The following is a 17,772-nucleotide window of genomic DNA, read 5'->3' as shown; positions in this document are numbered from 1 at the left end:
CGAATAGGCAAAAGATATTAAAACAGAGCAAACATGTACTAAAATAACATCGAAACATATCATCTGCAAAAGAGGCGGACTTTAGAGTAGCTTATACCTGCGAGCAATTATCACACAGAGAATCATGATTCCAAAAATGACGCCGAGGATACCGAAGAACCAGGTTAAATCTCCACGCTCACCGCCGGGTACTGGTACGTTCATACCAAACAGGCCACATATCAAGTTCATCGGGACCAAGATACTACCCAGGAAAGTGATCTTGCTAAGAATCCTATTCACATCATTGCCCAACATGATATTGGTGACGTTGAGCTGGGCAAGGTAGTTGGTGTGAGAACGACCAAGCATCTTTTCAAAGTGACCAAGGTTCGACATCATAGTAACGACATGGTCTTGAATATCACCGAGATAAAGGCCAATGTCTCCCCGTGGAGTTACTGAGTACTGCTCATTGCAGCGCTTAGAGAAGCCTCGAATCACATCCGCTTTACCACCAAGCAAACGCATAAGACTCATAACTTTCTTCCGGAGACCACCAATTTGGGGTAGAAAAACGTTGAAGTCTTCCACCCGGGCAACATAGACATGATCTTCAATCGCCTCAGATTCCCTCTCCACGTCACGAATGACGGGTCCAAAGCTGTCAACAATATCGTCGCTAGACAAACGTTAGATGCACAATGTCAACAAGAGACCTGAAGAACTCACATCATAGCATAGCATATCCAGTCACTGCTTAAAGAAACATATTCCCTCAACTTCCCAATTCTTTTTCGAACATTTGAAGCGTGAGGATTGGCAATGAACGAGAAGGAGAGAACTCCTTCGCGAAACACGACCATATACACGTTAACAGGCTCGAGGTATTCCTCACTGGACTTGTCAACTTGATAGAAAGTCCGAAAGCAAACAAAGTAATATTGTTTAAATAGTTCAACTTTTTCACGGGCTTCTTGGGTAATAATATCTTCAGCAGTAAGGGGATGGATCGAGAATGCACGGCAAATTGCACCAAGCTCATCTTTGCTTGGGTTATTGACGTCTAGCCACCAAACTCCCCCTTCTGGGCCAAGCTCGAAAAGGTCACGGAAATTGTCGCCTGGAAGTATTAAATCACCAATCTCAGCAGCATGGATTGTAGTTTCAAATTCAGAAGAGAAGAAACTGAAACGGGTTGGATCATTGCCGTTCTGAAGTACTTCAAGAAACCTCTTCTCATCAACGGCATCTACAGGCGCCCCCCCAAATTGTGCAGCAACAGTGTCAGTCTTGTCCACAAACTCTGATGAAGATTCCAAGGGGCTAGACGGTTCCACGCCTGTATGTGACTTTTCAGTTTTTTGAGGGTTGGGGCGCAAATCATGGAATATACGTGGGTATTTACTCTGCGAGCTCATACTGTGCTTGCGCCGGGTTGGGCCGTTGGTTTGTGGGTTCGCCTTTTTCTTCAAAGCAGCGAACTCTTCAAGCTCTTCAAAATCGATGAGCGACGGCTTTCTGAGCTCTTCGTGTGCAGGAAAACAGACATCTCCACCCTCGCCCATGTTGACCCGTGGGTCTACACTATCCGCTCGAACAGCGCTTTCATTACTGAATGTTGGTCGTCGGTGATGCGTACTGGCAGATACAGTACGGTTCAAGAGCGCATCAAGGTCTGCCGGGCACTGTGTGTCAAGAGTATTTGCACGCTCGCGACGACGAGGTTCAGCAAAAGCATCCACTGAGTTAGGGGGAGATGAGGATCTCGAGGATGCGATGGATACTGCATCTTGATTCGTCCTATTGCGCCTATGGGATCGCACCGCTGCAGGGCTCAAAGACGGACGTCTGCCTCCCAGACGGTCAAATTCTTGAATTGAATGGTCATCATCAACGATAGCTTGTTCAAAATCCCGAACTTTCAAAGATCCATCTAGTAAGGCATCCCGTACGTGGCTGATACTAGGTTGCTCGTCTGCATGTGATGTAAGAACTTGGGGGATATTTGGCCTCGGTGCGGTATTCTCCATCGTATCCGCTCTTGGTAGCGATTCAGGCTGAAAGCGATGATCGTCAAGTTCGGGAACAGGAGTGCTGTACCTAGTTTGGCACTTCTCCGACCTGGGTGATTCGCTCATTGTGAATACAATATTTCAAGGATTTAAACGCTGGATAACTCTGCCGGATAATCTTGTTGTTGTAGGAGGGAGCGAACGCCCGGGAGCGCTCACTCGTCTGAGTTATCCAAAACGGATATGGTTGAGAGGCGCGTCGCGAAACAGCGCTCCGGGTCGGTTCCCCTTCAGCCTAGCCCTTAGTAAAGGGCCGGCTACAACTGCTGTTTACCTATTTGATAGTCAAGTCACAGAACTGTTGCAGGCCCAGTTATGGAGGTCGAGTATCTCCTCCGCCGAAGACCCGGAACTTTGGGCCCAGAAGAGGGTGAATGAAGGAGTACTGGGCGTAGTTAATCCCCGCCAACTTGAATGTCTTAGAGAAGAAGGAGCCTGGGTGCTCCAGAGTCGTTACGACGGCTGGACGGGTGGAAGAATGCGGACTGTCGCTGTCCTGTGTCGGAACAAGTGCGTGATTGTCAAGTTAACCCCAGAGCGGTATAGGTTGTTGAAGGTACGATATGGTAGCCAATATACTGGCAAGTAAGATAGAATGCACGAATGACTGGTGTAGTCATAGGATGGTTGGACGGATAGAATAAAACTCTGCAGGCGAGAGGGCTGGATCGAAGTTCGGAAGAAAAACTCGTTCGAGGGGTGCTGACATAATGCGGGCGGCCTGGTGACTAAGCTATTTGCTACAGCGGCTCTAGAATGAGCGGTATTTTGCGTGGAACTATATACGACGCTAGCTGTCTTCAGGAGAACACCACGCCGCTCTCCAGCCGCCCAACTACCATGAAACAAGGGTCGCCACGCCACCAGCCTTGCGGATCAAGCAACATCAACAACAACAAACACCGGCCGGGGGTGCCGATAGCTGCCTTTGGGGCCCGCGTTTAATTGCGCAGCGGTGGAATCCTTAGCCGGTGCTACTCATCTTCAGGCTTTCATGGATTTGGGTTGAATAACCTGTCACAGCTGTTGTCCGATCAGCCGCATGGTGGCGTTCCACAGCATACCAGCCCAGGACAGCTACTCCGTATGCTGCTATGGACCATCGGATTAGACTGCTTTTGAATCCCAGGCCATCAATATGTCTTGTGAGACAAATGACGGTCGGTGTTTTCTGTAAGCAATCCTAAAGGATTGAGATTACCGCCTGCTCCTGGCCCCCAGAACTGAGATTCTAGACATGATGCGAGACTTGCCCAATAATTTTACAGGCCCCGCTGTTTTTTATTGTCTTGGAGCCCTTCGGCCATCTCAGGATCTAGGTCTTATAATCTCCTACTTCTTCTGACGGGACCCATATCCACCGGTAGTTGCACCATTGCATATCCAGGTCTGTTATACCCCTTAACCTCCGCTTATCGTCTTCCACAGAACTTTGAGAGATAAGATACTCGGAATTTTCGCTATCGGGTCTATCAGGTTTTGAAGAGGTATTTTTTAAGCCAATTGTGTTTCCTGATATGCCACTGCTAGAGACTGACTGTGGTTCATGCTGTATTACTTTCCCACTCTGATATTTGATATTCTCATTACGAATTGACATGCTGAGCTCAACATTTTCACCCTTTTACATCATATCCTTGGCTGTTACGTGCCAAGCCTGTTTGAGCTCCCTATGTTTGCTTCAATGATGACAGCTCAAGGCGTGGGATGGGCCGAAGGTTGATGCGCGGAGCGGCAGGCTCGAAATCCGACGATCTACCTTGTTTCAATTTTGGGAAATGCGGATTGCTGGACCGCCGTTCTCATGGCCCTTCGCATCGCGAATTATAGTTTCAGAGAAGGCGAGTCCTCTCTTCTGGAGAGGAATGCAGATGTGCTGTCCCAATCTGGATCATGGTAATCCCATAGCTCAAAGTATGGCATCAGAGCTGGAGATCTGTCAAAGCGAAACCGGCTTACCTTTTTTGCAGTGCGAGCTGTGGTGCCCTCGTAAAAGGGTAGAGGAGGCTCGAGGAGACTTTCCCTAATGTGAGTAGAGTAGGTCAGTATGTCATGCTCACCGACTTTGTCCCACCTCTTCTTACTCAGGAGAGCTTGAATGTACGACATTGGCATTGAATGCACTGTGTTGTACCGTGGGTATGCTCTCGGTCGACGCCGCTGTTTATACCAGCAGCATCCATATTGGAATAATTTATCTTCATTGCCACTTGGATCAATGCTTATACACTCAGGAATCCACCCCTTGAATAACCAGGCGACTAGACTTGTCCCAAGCTCAGGCAACACCTCGTCCCTCACTAGGGGTTCCCCTTGCCAAGGTTTGTTTGAAAAGTCAGCAGCATAAACTACATGTGCGACCTCGTGAACGAGAGTTACTGCGCACATGAAAGCAGCTTGAGAATACCTCATGCTGGGAGGCTCTGCCTCTCGCAAGTCAACTAAAGCATCTCCAAATTGACTGGCAAGATAAACAGTTATTTTACGGCAGGGTAGTCCCTGAGAAATATCGCGTTGTGTTGATTCTTCCCAGCATTCAATATCTTCATCATCTCTTACTTCTTCATCTGGCTTGATGCCTCCGTTACTTGGTACTGTAACACCATGCCGACCAAGTCGTGGCCACATGATCGAATTCTCTTTCCACTCTGTGTGCTGGGCTATCAGGTTAAGCCTTCCAATGCAATGTTGTAATTGCTCATTCTGAACATTTTCAATGACCTCTATATATTTTTTTGTTGAATCCAATGTGAGCCTAGGGATCAACGCTGCTAGGAATGGAAGGCCCACTTCCAGCAGTTTTGTGGCCAATATCAGGCTTGGCTGGAATGAGAAATATCTCTCCGGGCAATCTATTAATTCTGGCCATTTATTTTGCTGAAATATTGGGTGTATTGATCCTTCTATATTCGGCATTGTTGGATGTTGAACATCTAAAAACATATGCCCATATGCAGATGTATCAGCTTAAGCCTCGGCTTCTAGATGATATACCCCATGGAAACCAACCTATGACGTTGAATTTTTCTAGCTCGTCAAGGATCCACGTCTCTGGTGGCCTGTCGAAATCATTCCCTTGAGATGTTCCCGCCAGTTCTTCTCCTGGCAGCGTTGGGAGCAGCAAGTCGTACTCGTTTTTAATCTTCGGTGCTATCATATCCAAGAAAAAAACTCGTCTTTCTTCAATTTTTAAATGACTTATTATGATACAATACCAAGAAAAACCTCAACGTTTTTTGTTATGGAAAAGTAAACTCAAGCTTATGGTTACGATCAAGTAAACTTGCAGGTAGCATACGCGCTTTATATAACATGCAACGACGTTCCCACAATCGGGTCTGGAGTCAGAACTGTCATTAAAACAAAACATGGGCAACGCCGTCTTAAGGTACCCGTTTTTTACCTTGATGGCCATATGACGAACATTCCTAGGCTCTTCCGTATCAAGAGAGGCAAGATCCCGCGCTTTAGGGGTCATCGTGTTTCTCTAATTTGGATAAAGAATGACAAGGGGCACTCCTGAGGGGATGGTGATGTGCATCACCAGAAGCTACAACTGAAAAAGGGCTTTGAAGAGTATCTTATATAGCAAATGCATTGTCCGACCGAAGTACTCCGCACTAGCCACCGTTCCTCTCCTGTTTGTTCCGTCAACATTTACAAGTCAATGCTCCAGCATTATTTGAGTTTACGGGGGGGTAAACTAAGCTCCAAACCAATTAGAGTTTCGCGTGGCATGTGACCTGACGCCAGATCTACCATAGACTTCACGGAGCTCAAGAGTGCTGTGCAAACGAGGGACGAGAAACCATATTGAGGCCTCACTAACTAGAGAAGTGCTTTCTTCGGGATGGACGATCTTCTTGCCCCCCTTCAAGATATTTTCGAGGCCCAGATAGTAAATTCCCTAGCCTTAACCCCTCCAAAAGCGTTCAGCTCGTTCTAATTGTCTTTCCCTCTATAGGACTTTCACGGACAACAGCTTGCAGAATTGCTGAGCAATACTCTACTTATCATCTTTGGTGTACGTGCCTACCTAAATGGTCCTTATATCGTCGCTACCGCTGCCTAACATTGAAATCAACTCTCGCCCTTTGCTGACAGGGTATTGCATGTAGGCCGTCGGGTTCTTAGCCGGATATATCTATCAAGATGTTTTTATTACCGTATTAATCGGGGTTTTTGGGTTTGTGGTCACAGCTCTACTTGTGGTACCATCGTGGCCTATATATAACAAGCATCCCGAACCTTGGTTTGTTCCGGCCTTACAACCAGCCCAAGGCGGCAAAATTGTGGTGGGGGATATCAAGAAACAATGAATATAGGCAAATCGGCACTATAGGAGTTGAAATTGGGGCCGACATGGAACTCACTGTAAAATAGTTACAAGTTGCTTAGGCAACACGTCTTGGGATGGCTAGAGCGCATACAGCCATGCACTCTGCAAAAGGCATGCATAGTTCTGTTTTATCGGAAGGACTGACAGTTAATCTCTTTAAAGCTACATGGAAAGTACGTAAGGGCAAAGTATTTATCATTACTGTCATATTGACCGTTGTCGCCGTAACACCCCGCAAAACATATAAGGAGACCGTCATTGAGCAGCCATAAACGCATCTTGTACGTTATGAATCCGCCAGTACCGTGGAAAACTCTAAGAAAGCGTGAATTTGATCGAATATTTATCGACCATACTTTTGGAACTCCCAGTCTCTGTTGTCTAAAGGACAAACTTGCCGGGTTCTCAGCCACCTTGAGATGCAGTGGAAGTGGAAGGCATGCTGTGAGAAATATGAGTATAAATTAGTATCGATACTTGTAAGTCCATGGGGGGCTGCGGAAATAAAATACATTACAAATTCCCCAGGCAACGGTGCATTCTTCTGCAGTGGCGGAGCCTTGATTTGCCTGGCATTCGATACCTATCGGTCACAGCATTAGATCATCACACAGGTTTCTAAAAAAAAATACATTCGTAACATACACAGGTCCATGATATGATTCCGGCAAATAGCACAGTTGTCTACAACAATGTCCCACGCCCAGAGCGCAACAGCGTTCCACTTCAAAAGAGTCAGCAGCATTCAACGTAGCCTGAAAATATGCATACCTTTTTTACTTCGAATCTTTTCTTCGCATCTAAACTTCCCTCAGAAGCGCCCGATTTAGAGGCTTTTGTTGAAGCTGCAGCCTTCGATTTGGACGCCGTGGGGGCATCTACCATCTCAACGTCCGCCATAGCTTGAGATCCGATGTCACTGCAGACAGTTGAAAGCAACAGAAGGGCAAAATATCATGCCAAATTTGTAAAAGCCCAAGTTGCTGTCCAGTTCCCTGAAAGTTGGGGGGGGGGGGGGGAACCTGTGATGCCCGCGTACCTTGTATGACACCAATGCTGACCTCATCAAAAAATAAGCGTGTCGCCTATTTAATTAGGTAATCTGATGGCCTTGAAGCCTAATCCCTTTTAGGTTGCTTAACTACATAGCAGCGGCATGCTCCCGGCTGACTCATCAAAGCTAGTTAGCTATTTCGCCGCCTGAATCATCGACTCGAAGTGACCGTAGAATAGCATATCTTGAAACACTTTACACCATCTTTGTTGATTTTTGCCCATTACACTTCATAAGACCCTCTATAAAAACTACGAATATGTATAGGGAACGTTCCCTTTGCCTCCCCGCGTTGATTTATTCACTCGTTACTACCCTTTCATTACGATCACCAGACCCCTGCTCCTGGAAAAAAGGCCTGCTTCCAACGACCAGCCCAACCTCCTCTACAACGTGATCAAGCCTTGTTGCTGCGTTTCTTCATTGCACTTTTTGAATTGATTATTTTCCGTCTTGCTTTTTGCCTTTCAGCGTCCTTTATTCCGTGTTATTTCCTTTAATTTTCCAGAGGCTGTTATATTTATTAAGCCACTTCCCTCGGGATGTCTACCCCACCACCAACTACACCCAAAGGGCCGCGAAATGCCAGGAAACAAGCCAAGCGCACGACTACGCCCGCTACGCGTAAACCCTCGGCCCCTAACAACCCATCCTCCTTAGCCCGCAAACAAGCGCAAAGTCCCATCTCGAGCAACGATGCAAATGTTACCATCGATTCCTTCACTGGCGCTGAGGGCGGATCGCGAAAGAAGAAAGAGCGGGGTAATAAGAAGGACTCAAATGCAAACTCGCCCCGGGCAAAAGCCGATGTTACGAATGTAAAGCCCGGTCATCGTCACACCTCGTCCCAACCTTCAGTTCCGTCACCTTTGACATTTCGCGATAGCCCACATTATGCGGGACCGACATTTCACGCTTCTCCAGCACCGTCCGCATTGCCTGTACCTTCATTTGTGTCGAAATCTGTTCCTGAAGGAGATTCTCCTCTCCAAACCCGTGTCGTGGATGAGTCACCTGACATAGACCATCCCGGCAACTCTACGCCCACAAAAACACCAGCCCTTTCTTTCCTTGAGGGGCAAGATAAAAATACTTCGTCGCCTCTAGATTTCTTATTCAAGGCAGCAATGGAATCTAGGCGAGGAAATAATGCTGGTGGTCGAGATGGTACACCTCGGCCTTCGAGTCTGGCGCACCAGGACACTATTAAAGCCGGGCCTTCCCAGGATCCCCTTACGATGACTGATACCGTATTTCCCCTTGATTTGGAGAATTCTGAACCGTCAGTGAAAACCCCCAGCAGCAAAATAACGGCTATCGGCCCCGCATTTGCTACTTCATATAAAGAAAGAATGAACGCACTTCGGTCTGCCAGTTCTCCTTCGACGCCAGGTGATGTTAATGCCTCCAATGAAATAGAAAGAAAGGCGAAGTCCGACGCCCTGAAACTACTACTTTTCAATTCTACCCAACAAGGGCCACTCTCAATGACGCCTGGGCCGCGTAACAACTCCCCCTTATTCAGCCCACAGTCTAGAGCAAATATGCAGTATCATCCGCAGCCTCCCCCTGGCACGCTAACACCTGCATCAACTGAAAACTCCCCCCGAAATATAGGTTTTCAAGGCCAAAACGTTCCCTTCAAATGCGTTTCTTCCGTTGGTAACCCTGGCCCCGCTATTCAAAGTACATTTCCCCCCCCTACTGGAGACAGGATGATTGCGGGAATTCGACCTAGTGATCATCGCTATTCACCGCTGCACCCCTCCCCCCACCGCTCTCACTCAGCACATTCTACATTACATGGGACCTACGTCTCCCCCACACCAAATCGCACAGTTTCCTCGCTACCACAGGAGAAGCGACCTGTTCAAGGTGTTTCAACCAGAATAGGTCCTTCTGACACTAAAAAAATGGAGGACGATTTACGGCGCTTACTCAAAATCCGCGTGAGCGACGGGCATAACGGTAATAATATGAGTTAGACTTTAGCGTGATTGAGAGTGGAGTCCGATCGTGTGAATGAATTTCTCTCGAGTCATTTGATTGCGATTGTCTTCTGCATATGAGCGATGACGGTTCTAACCATTGTTCGTGCAATATATTTATTGTGATACCAGGGGCGGCGTTTCGGTTGATATTCGAGACCTTTGACGTTCTTTGATGTTTCTTTTTTCGGAATTTACTGGCATTGTTCACTTGCCGTTTTTCAGTTGACAAGAGAGCTCATGGCGTTTGAATGATTTGGTTTATGCTTGACGCCTGCACATCATTTTGCTGTCGTGTCTTTTCTAGGCTGCCCTTCTACCTGTGGTATGGCGTCGAGTTGGAAGGTTCATGCATCTGCGATTTTGAACGGAATTGCAAAGCGGTGGTGGCATTGCATGCTGTGCGGCGTGATGCATTCTTTTGGGGGTTTTCTGGGTTTTGAGTATGGTTTTTTCTGCCCGGTGCGGCCCGTCCATTGGATGGGTTGCACCTTGGTATTGCAGACAGCACATTGCTTTCGGCTGCGCTCTTGTTTATCGACTGTGAGTCCCTCTGTTACTGTCATGATTTTACATCCTTGCCATCCATGATTGCGGGTGTGGGTGGTGTTGGCTCTATATGTTTTCCCTTTGTCTCTCTATATACCTACTCCACTCTGGCGTTGCTTTAACCCCACCATGTCTCCCCTGACATTACTGTCCACGCGCTCGCTAATATCGGCTTTTCCTGTGTTTCCCACCAGTACACACTCGTTTGCCTCTTTCCTTTGTACTGTATTCTATGCCTCTGTATGTATTATACGCTCTTTAGCTTAGGTTAGCCATAACCACAACCACTGTCGTTACCGGACTGTGCAGGCCTACCCGGCATCTGCTAACCACCCACCCAGCCTGGGTGAATCCCCACCCACGGGCTGCTGCTCGGCTACAACCATGCTGTTGCAGTTTAATTGCGGTGGTGCGCCACAGGCAGAAAGCGGTTAGCCTGGTGTGGCGCCGGGCCTGGCCGTCGTTACGGCCGCTCAGCCACATCAACGTGATTGTTATTTTTTGCCGCCAACAACTTCGTCCTTCTCCTGCCAACAAATCTCCGGTTCGCGCTTAGGCCCAGAGACCGCTCTGTGTGCCTCCCTCCCTCGTTCAGGCTCCCGTTGCTCTGTCTCTCGCTTCGTTCGGGCTCTCTAGCTCTGTCGCTGGCGCTCTGCGGCATCTAGCGCGCATTGGATTTGTGCAACGCGTGCCCCCTGAAAACTTCAGTGCCAGCCAGCTTCGGGACTCGACTGCGCCTTGGCTTGTTCCTGCAGCTACGAGGCACTCTTCGACGCCGCTCCCGCTGTCATTCTCTACGGCTTCGCTCGCTGGTTTGCTCTTCGCCGTCCCTTCGTATTCACATCGGCTGGGACTAATCGTTCTCGATCCCAGCCATGACGTCGTAAGTGCTGACTAGTCCACTCTGACGCGCGAATATCGCTTCTCAACGTCGTACTAAATAATGTAGCTTCGGGTCGGCATGGCGTTCCTTCTGGCACACCATGACTTCAAATGACAGGCATGCCTCTCACGATTCTCCTTATCGTACTGGCCAGCATGTTCCCCTCAGCCAAAGTCGCCACGCTCCTCTCACCTCCGTGGTCACCAGTGCCATTGAATCCAGACCGGACCTCACCACGTCCTTCGAAGAGGATTCGACGAAGCAGTCCCAGCGCTGGTCAGAATCTCAGGACAATATTACCTCTCCTACCCAGCCATACTCTCCAGGGATGAGGTCTAAACAAAGAAGCTCTCATGACCAGGAGGAAGGTGTGCAGATGCAGAGTTTTCACGATGGTGCTCCACCACCTCCCCCGGTCTCCTATTCTTGGAAAAAGATAGACAAATGGTGCGAGCATAACTATGAAGAGCTATTTGATCAATTGTGTGAAGGTTGCACCCAGAATGACGTGAATGAGCTAGAACACGAGTTGGATTGCAGTCTCCCTCTAGAGGTTCGGGAGTCACTGATGATACATGATGGTCAAGAACGGGGCGGCCTACCCACTGGTGTCTTGTTCGGCTGTATGCTCCTTGATTGCGAGGAAATTGTTCAAGAGTGGAAAAACTGGAGGACAGTTAATGAGGAATTTCTAAGCACTGCCACGATACCAGGACCGCAGCCTCCTCTTAAGGCTTATGGAGGTACCTCGGCATCCAGCTCTGCTGCTCCACAGAGTCAATTGAACCCGCTCTGGCGACAGGAGCTCCTTGACAGACAAGACTCACAGCCTCCTCGAGCTATTCAAAAGGCATATGCTCACCCAAGCTGGATTCCTCTTGCACGTGACTGGGGAGGCAATAACGTTGCGATAGACCTCGCACCTGGACCTGCCGGCAAATGGGGCCAGGTTATTCTATTTGGGCGAGATTATGACTGCAAATATGTCATTGCTCGGTCCTGGGCCGCATTCTTGGCCACAGCGGCAGATGATTTCCACTCTGGAAAAGTCATCGTTGACGAGGACTCCAACGAGTTGCGACTAAAACCGTTTAAAACTGCTGATCCTCCATATCTGGAGATCCTGCGTTGGCGCTGTGACCAGAAGCATGGACGTAAACCGCCGAGAAAACGGCCCGGGCAGGGTGGACTCGGCGTCAATACTGCCGTCAATGGAAAAACAACTAGAGACTCACCCTACGGCAGCCCAACTCCGAGTGAGGAGAGAGGCCGTTCGCCACACAGATTCCCAGGCCGTGGACCCAACGGTAGTCCCAAAGGAGGTATAGCTTTGTCTAGCCCGCTGGCTCGAGTTGCAGAAGAGGCAACTTCACCGGTCAAAGACAATGAGTCTAATGATGCGAATAAAGCTAAAGGGAAAGACTCGGATTTGGTTGATCTTACCTCTCCCGCTGTATCTGTCAAGGCCGAGCCTAGTATAAATTCGGATGCGAAGAAGGATGTCGATGCTGAGCATACCCCTACTAAACGCACCTGCAAGGCGGATAAATCAAAAAGCGGCGTATCAACACCCCGGTCTTCCGCTGGGCTCGATGCTCTTGAACTCGAGGGAATGAAGAACATTGCCATTTGATCACGCACTGAATTTTGCGGGTGGAGTTTGGTTTTTTTTTCGCTAGGAAATGTCAAGTCTTATATCCAACCCTACCTCATTCATGTTGCTTATTACGATTCCTCATAGATTTTTTTTCTTTTCTTTCCCCTTCCTCCAGCTTTTTTTTTATTTCCGTGTCTCTTTGATACGAATTGATCGAGGATACACGCACACAACGAACCGTATGTTTCTAATCCCTCTATCAATGCAGGTCATCTCGGCGGCTATGCGCTGTGGAATTTGGTTCTGCCTGGCATTCTTCCTGTGGAGCCCTTTTTTTGTTCTTCTCCCGGGAACTCTATTGCTTTTGTTGCCATCCTCTATCTTCCGTTTTTCTCTGCTTCTATTCTAACTTGTATGTACAATTGAGCAGCCTTTCGTGTGCCTTATCCATTGGCTTTCCCCCATGAGTCTTTCCATGGTCACTACATTTCGAGCCTTCTCCCCTGCTACAGAGGCCGAACCGATTAACGAACGCATGCCATGGAAACACAAAAGAAAAAGAATGTTGATATCTAGGTATTGTTTTTCCTAAAAACAAGAACCCTGGTGCGATTTGATGCCGGGGCCTTCCGGGCTACTGCTTTTGCTGAAAGATGTATTATTTTATTGACGATGTAAAGTTAGCAGAATGCATTGAGTCCAAAATATCAGCAACACACCCGTAATTGACACTGCTTTTGTTCTCCGCTAGGTATTTGAAGTTTGTTCCCATTTTCTTTTGGGATATTCACGTTAGGTTATCCCTACTTCTAGTACGTATGTAATCGAATGGAGTGACACGCCTTCGGGACATGCCAAACCCGGTGTAGTGGTCTCCTTGATCAAGACATTGCTCGCCAAACGATCAAGTGTCTTCGGTAAAATGAGAAGATGCAGGCTAGCATTTTCATATCCACCATCTGTACATTTAGCTGTTTTCTTCGATCTTAGAATCTTCTCCTCAATCCCAGTCCGAATCATCATCGTTTGTCTTTTTTGCGCTGCTTCTGATCGTTTTCCTACCGCCTCTTGTCCTCTCCTCTTGACCTCTCTCATCACTGCAACTATCGTCATCGTTCGGCCTATTTCGACCAATTTTAACAGCACTCAACACTCTTTTTTGTACAAGCCTTTCCTCCAACACACCCGTTTCAAAGTCGTCCCCCAGCCCATCCAATCCGCCAGGGCCTAAGCCTTCAAACCCGACTACTCTCTCTGTAACTTCCCCATCAATGAACCCAATAACGCACGGCAATACTCTGATCTTGAGCTTCTCGACTATAAACGGGACGTTGCGCACATCTACACGTGCGAAACGTGCTGCGCCGGTGCTCGAGTGTGCGTCAGAGAGGAGGGTGAGATGCCTGTCCATAACCCCACAGCGTGCAAAATCCGGGTGAAAGAAATGAATAATGCAGTGGGCGAGCTGGGTGGTGAAGTCCAGGACGGCCTGGTCATTCGATAGCGTGGGGAGTGGGGAGTTGTTGAGGAGAGTCGTGACGCCGCCGGAGGAAGGGTTAGATTGGCTGGCCTTAGCGGAGGAGAGCTCTGCCTTTAGCTGTGCAATCCGCTGGGTGTTATAGCTTAGGTTTGCGTCTTCCTCCTCGAGGGCATCAAGAAGGGCATCGGTATCGTCCTCATCACGGATAGGGGATGGCGCCATGAGTGCGGCAGGGTCAATTTCTCAATCCAAAATGTAGGTACTATAACGATGGCAATAGAGTCTCAAGCCTCTCAGCCAGCGCAATACTTCGATTTCGTTCTCCGTACATATATGTAGTGACTGAGCTCGGAATATTCCCGTCCTATTTGGCATCCCAAACTACCCGATCTATCGGCGGGTGAACCTCATGAACAGGTTAAGAGGCTTGGCAAGGTCACGGGTAGTTAAAGTACTAACGCAAAAGTTTGTGCGGAACACCCAAAATCTCGGTGGCGCCCAACAACCCTATTAGTTATTTCAAAGCAACAGCACAACCACAGAATGTAATTAATTCCATTAAAATTATGGTAAAAAATCATTGCATTGGGACATGTAAAATTAAGATTTCGCACAAACTTTTGCAGAGTAGCTGTAGTTAACTAACTACTCCGTACTTCGTAGTTAGTTAACTACGCCAAGCCCAGGTTTACATTCGTTCCAATCCCGCAAATTTCTTCCTGAAGTGCAAACAAGCATCCACTAGTTATAATGGCAAGTCAGCCAACCACTACACATTGTTAGACGCATGGCCGATGATGCTGCCTTAGGAAGACAGATTTAGGCTGTGCTTAGTGCTCGCCCCAACCCAAGCCGAATCTCATCCTCTATGATGCACCACTCTGAGAAAACTTCCTTTGACTAGTCCCCCCGTTTTCATTATCTACCATTTGAGGGAGATGAAAATGTGACAATTGCGTGGAAGGCCCCTATTTTACTATCATTGGGCATTTATAGTGACTCAGAACCCCCAATACATTCAACAACACATCTATGTGACCCTTTTTGATTGTGGAGCATAATGCTCTGACTTACAAAGTTGGGCCCTTTCGTATCAAATTTATTGTTGACTACTAGCTCTGAAATGACTGTGATACCCTTGTAATATCCAAATTTGTCTCTGCCCTTTCCCCCAACATACCAGGGTAGCGAGCTATACCCAAATCCCAACCCGGAATCATTCTTCTTTTCTCTCAGCCGCATCCCGCGGTTTATGTTTATATTTGCACATCTTAGGAGCCTCCGAGAGAGCCAGTCATGGCAGATCGACCAAGATAACCGCCTTCTACTGTTAGCATACGAGGATAGATTCGATAGAATGGGGGTATGTTCACACCTGTCTCTTCCGTTTTAGGAATCTCAACTATAACAGAACCACTGTCTGCGAGCTCTGCCTTGGGCTCATGAAATGCTTTCCATGCCTGAACCTTTTCAGTCGCGGGTGGCATGTTTTTCGTACTAACTTCCGTGAAGAAGTTACTGGAAGATTGGGTGGGCATGCTGGGCGGATGGTCGACGGCTTAATAGTACCAACTGTGGCTTGAAGTGGCTCTTGCTTGGCTGTCAGTCCTCATAAGTCAACTCAAGCTTGGAATGCCTACCTGAAAAATAGGTGATTTGTTCTTCTTTTCCTCTGGAGTTGAGGATCGATGTCCACCGACAGCCTCTTATTTATATCCGTCCTACGAGCCATTCTCGAGCGGAGACGGTTATTCAAACCCCTCATATCGGGACTATCCTTGCTTGTTGCATGATACCGTTGCTCCATCTCGGTTTTATTACATTTTATTGTTACCGTATCGGATGTTGGGTGTTGAGGAGCTTCTTAATTGGGCAAATGCCCCCTGGGCATTTCTAGGCGCATCTTTACATACTGCGATACCATGAAAATGCTTTTTTGCTTTGAATTCCCCTCAGTCGGCTACAGTACCATGTCTGTTTAATAAAGCTGTCACAAGTGAGAAGATTCCCCCGGCCCTCCCGTTATTTGAGAGTGTATTTTAAGAGCGAACAGCCCCTTCTAATCACACAATATCTCAATTATATCAAGTCGACAGCAGCCTTTGAACATCATCTATATTGAACCCCAAGCCGCATCAAAATGCCTGATATATTCGCAAATATTGAACACTTGGCAGATCTTCCACTGTACAAAGTCGAAAAACCATATGGAGCACTTCTCAGTGATGGCAATGTTTACTTTTCCCGAGGCCATCGACTCGATAATATTGAGTTTACAGAGCACAGACGTAGAGTCGTTGATGTTGCCAACGACCCTGCGTACACGTTACCAAAAAACGGATTTCAAATTTTCAAGCAAGAAAGCAAGACTATGTGGGACGTGAGTACGATTGATTTGGCACGACGTCACCGTGAAGAGATGGCCGAGTGGTTGAAAGATCAGCTTGGCGCTGTTTTCGTTCATACATATGATCTGAGAGCCAGGTTGAATGACGAAACGCCGAGAGATCAAGTCGATGTCCTGAATCCGTTAGTTGTGGAGCCAAGGGCCAGAGGCGCCCACAATGGTTTGTTGCTGCACTCTCTAGCTAGCACAACATGAATTACTTATTATCCCACTAGATGTCACATTGAAATCTGGCCCGGATATCTTCTTCAACCACTTACTTGAAGGCCAAGAGGACTATCTGAAGCCAGGATACCGTGTTCGAATCATGAAGTGAGTCTTTTTCGTTCGGCATTGTTATATGCCCGGCGCTGATAAGGATAGTACCTGGCGCCCTCTTCGGCCTGTTTGCAAAGATAATCCTCTTGCATTCTGTGATGCAAGTACTATTGACCCTAAAGATCTAATTGCGGCAGATCGAGTGTACCCGCATTCAGTGGGAGAAATCTACTATCTGGCGTATAATGAGAATCAGCGTTGGTAATTTTCTCCAAAGCCAAAACTCTTATGATATCGACTGATTTTTGCTAGGTGCTGGATCGAGGACCAAACTCCAACAGATGTATGCTATTTTAAGTCCGCTGCTGCGCATAGAAGACTCCTATGTCTAGACTTAGGCATGGGTTTAAATATACCTCGAGCCTTATATCGCTAATGCTCACTTTTAGGTCCTTGTCATGACTATGTATGACAGCCACCCAGGCAATGATGCCAGATGTAAGTATCGCCGCAGATATTCTTATACATATCTACATACTCCGTATGCTCACAAGGAAACAGACTGCCCACATGTCTCATTTGTAAACGAGCGTGCGCCAGCAGACTCTCAGCCCCGAAAGAGTCTGGAAACGAGGTCGATTGTGATCAGCAGGCTAAAGGATTAGGATACTGAATACGATGTCCTAGGTCAGCGGGATGTAGCTAGCGGGTATTAGGGAGCCGCCTTGCTTAATTGGCGCTATATGGCTGAACGTTCACGTATGGATTGGTTAGTTATATATGTATAAGAGGTACATATGTAGTTCTGGCAACACGAATGCACTTTGTATTGTTGAGACCACATGGTTACAGTCCATAGGAACTCGCGTTCAAGTAACTAGTTAGTCAAGAAAGACGTCTTGGGGACCAGATCATCTTCGATTCACTACCTAGATGTCGCCAGTACTCCATACCGGGTACGAGATACTCAAGTCCACAGACCCAGCCAATGTTGCATTCACAGCCAGAGCGTGCTCAATACCCGCACAAAGGTTTCAGCGTATATTGGCATACGGACGGATGGTGGCGTAAATTGCGGTCAGAATGAGCTGATTTTTCCGGCTTGGCGAAATTCCCATTGTACCATGTAACCCATTGTTTGTTGCGTGGAACAGGCAACCCAA

The 17,772-nt window shown here is 47.6% G+C and overlaps 7 protein-coding genes across 7 annotated transcripts; 3 read left to right on the top strand and 4 right to left on the bottom strand.

Moving 5' to 3' along the window:
• Window positions 1-81: 81 nt before the first annotated feature.
• Window positions 82-2,120, bottom strand: LOZ57_000977 (uncharacterized protein; the record flags this gene model as incomplete). Its single annotated transcript, XM_049250071.1, has 2 exons — window positions 82-661; window positions 712-2,120. The coding sequence occupies 2 exons, from the start codon at window positions 2,118-2,120 to the stop codon at window positions 82-84; spliced, it is 1,989 nt and encodes a 662-aa protein (XP_049111231.1).
• Window positions 2,121-3,878: 1,758 nt separating this feature from the next.
• Window positions 3,879-5,211, bottom strand: LOZ57_000976 (uncharacterized protein; the record flags this gene model as incomplete). The annotated part of the gene is made up of 2 exons (XM_049250070.1): window positions 3,879-4,987; window positions 5,064-5,211. The coding sequence occupies 2 exons, from the start codon at window positions 5,209-5,211 to the stop codon at window positions 3,879-3,881; spliced, it is 1,257 nt and encodes a 418-aa protein (XP_049111230.1).
• Window positions 5,212-6,521: 1,310 nt separating this feature from the next.
• On the bottom strand, window positions 6,522-7,293 carry HRT1 (RING-box protein hrt1; the record flags this gene model as incomplete). The annotated part of the gene is made up of 4 exons (XM_049250069.1): window positions 6,522-6,835; window positions 6,911-6,976; window positions 7,039-7,117; window positions 7,165-7,293. The coding sequence occupies 4 exons, from the start codon at window positions 7,291-7,293 to the stop codon at window positions 6,522-6,524; spliced, it is 588 nt and encodes a 195-aa protein (XP_049111229.1).
• Window positions 7,294-7,989: 696 nt separating this feature from the next.
• Window positions 7,990-9,432, top strand: LOZ57_000974 (uncharacterized protein; the record flags this gene model as incomplete). The annotated part of the gene is made up of 1 exon (XM_049250068.1): window positions 7,990-9,432. One exon carries the CDS (start codon window positions 7,990-7,992, stop codon window positions 9,430-9,432), a length of 1,443 nt encoding a protein of 480 aa, XP_049111228.1.
• Window positions 9,433-10,967: 1,535 nt separating this feature from the next.
• SMI1 (Cell wall assembly regulator) lies at window positions 10,968-12,500 on the top strand (the record flags this gene model as incomplete). Its single annotated transcript, XM_049250067.1, has 1 exon — window positions 10,968-12,500. One exon carries the CDS (start codon window positions 10,968-10,970, stop codon window positions 12,498-12,500), a length of 1,533 nt encoding a protein of 510 aa, XP_049111227.1.
• Window positions 12,501-13,464: 964 nt separating this feature from the next.
• Window positions 13,465-14,166, bottom strand: LOZ57_000972 (uncharacterized protein; the record flags this gene model as incomplete). Its single annotated transcript, XM_049250066.1, has 1 exon — window positions 13,465-14,166. The coding sequence occupies one exon, from the start codon at window positions 14,164-14,166 to the stop codon at window positions 13,465-13,467; it is 702 nt and encodes a 233-aa protein (XP_049111226.1).
• A 1,918-nt stretch (window positions 14,167-16,084) lies between these two features.
• On the top strand, window positions 16,085-16,667 carry LOZ57_000971 (uncharacterized protein; the record flags this gene model as incomplete). The annotated part of the gene is made up of 2 exons (XM_049250065.1): window positions 16,085-16,511; window positions 16,567-16,667. The coding sequence occupies 2 exons, from the start codon at window positions 16,085-16,087 to the stop codon at window positions 16,665-16,667; spliced, it is 528 nt and encodes a 175-aa protein (XP_049111225.1).
• Between the last annotated feature and the right edge of the window lie 1,105 nt (window positions 16,668-17,772).

The sequence above is a fragment of the Ophidiomyces ophidiicola genome (genome assembly GCF_022830035.1).
Source record: "Ophidiomyces ophidiicola strain CBS 122913 chromosome Unknown scaffold_2, whole genome shotgun sequence".
Classification (NCBI taxonomy): domain Eukaryota; kingdom Fungi; phylum Ascomycota; class Eurotiomycetes; order Onygenales; family Onygenaceae; genus Ophidiomyces; species Ophidiomyces ophidiicola.
Note: the sequence above shows the minus strand (reverse complement) of the source record. Positions and strands in the feature narration are given on the sequence as shown.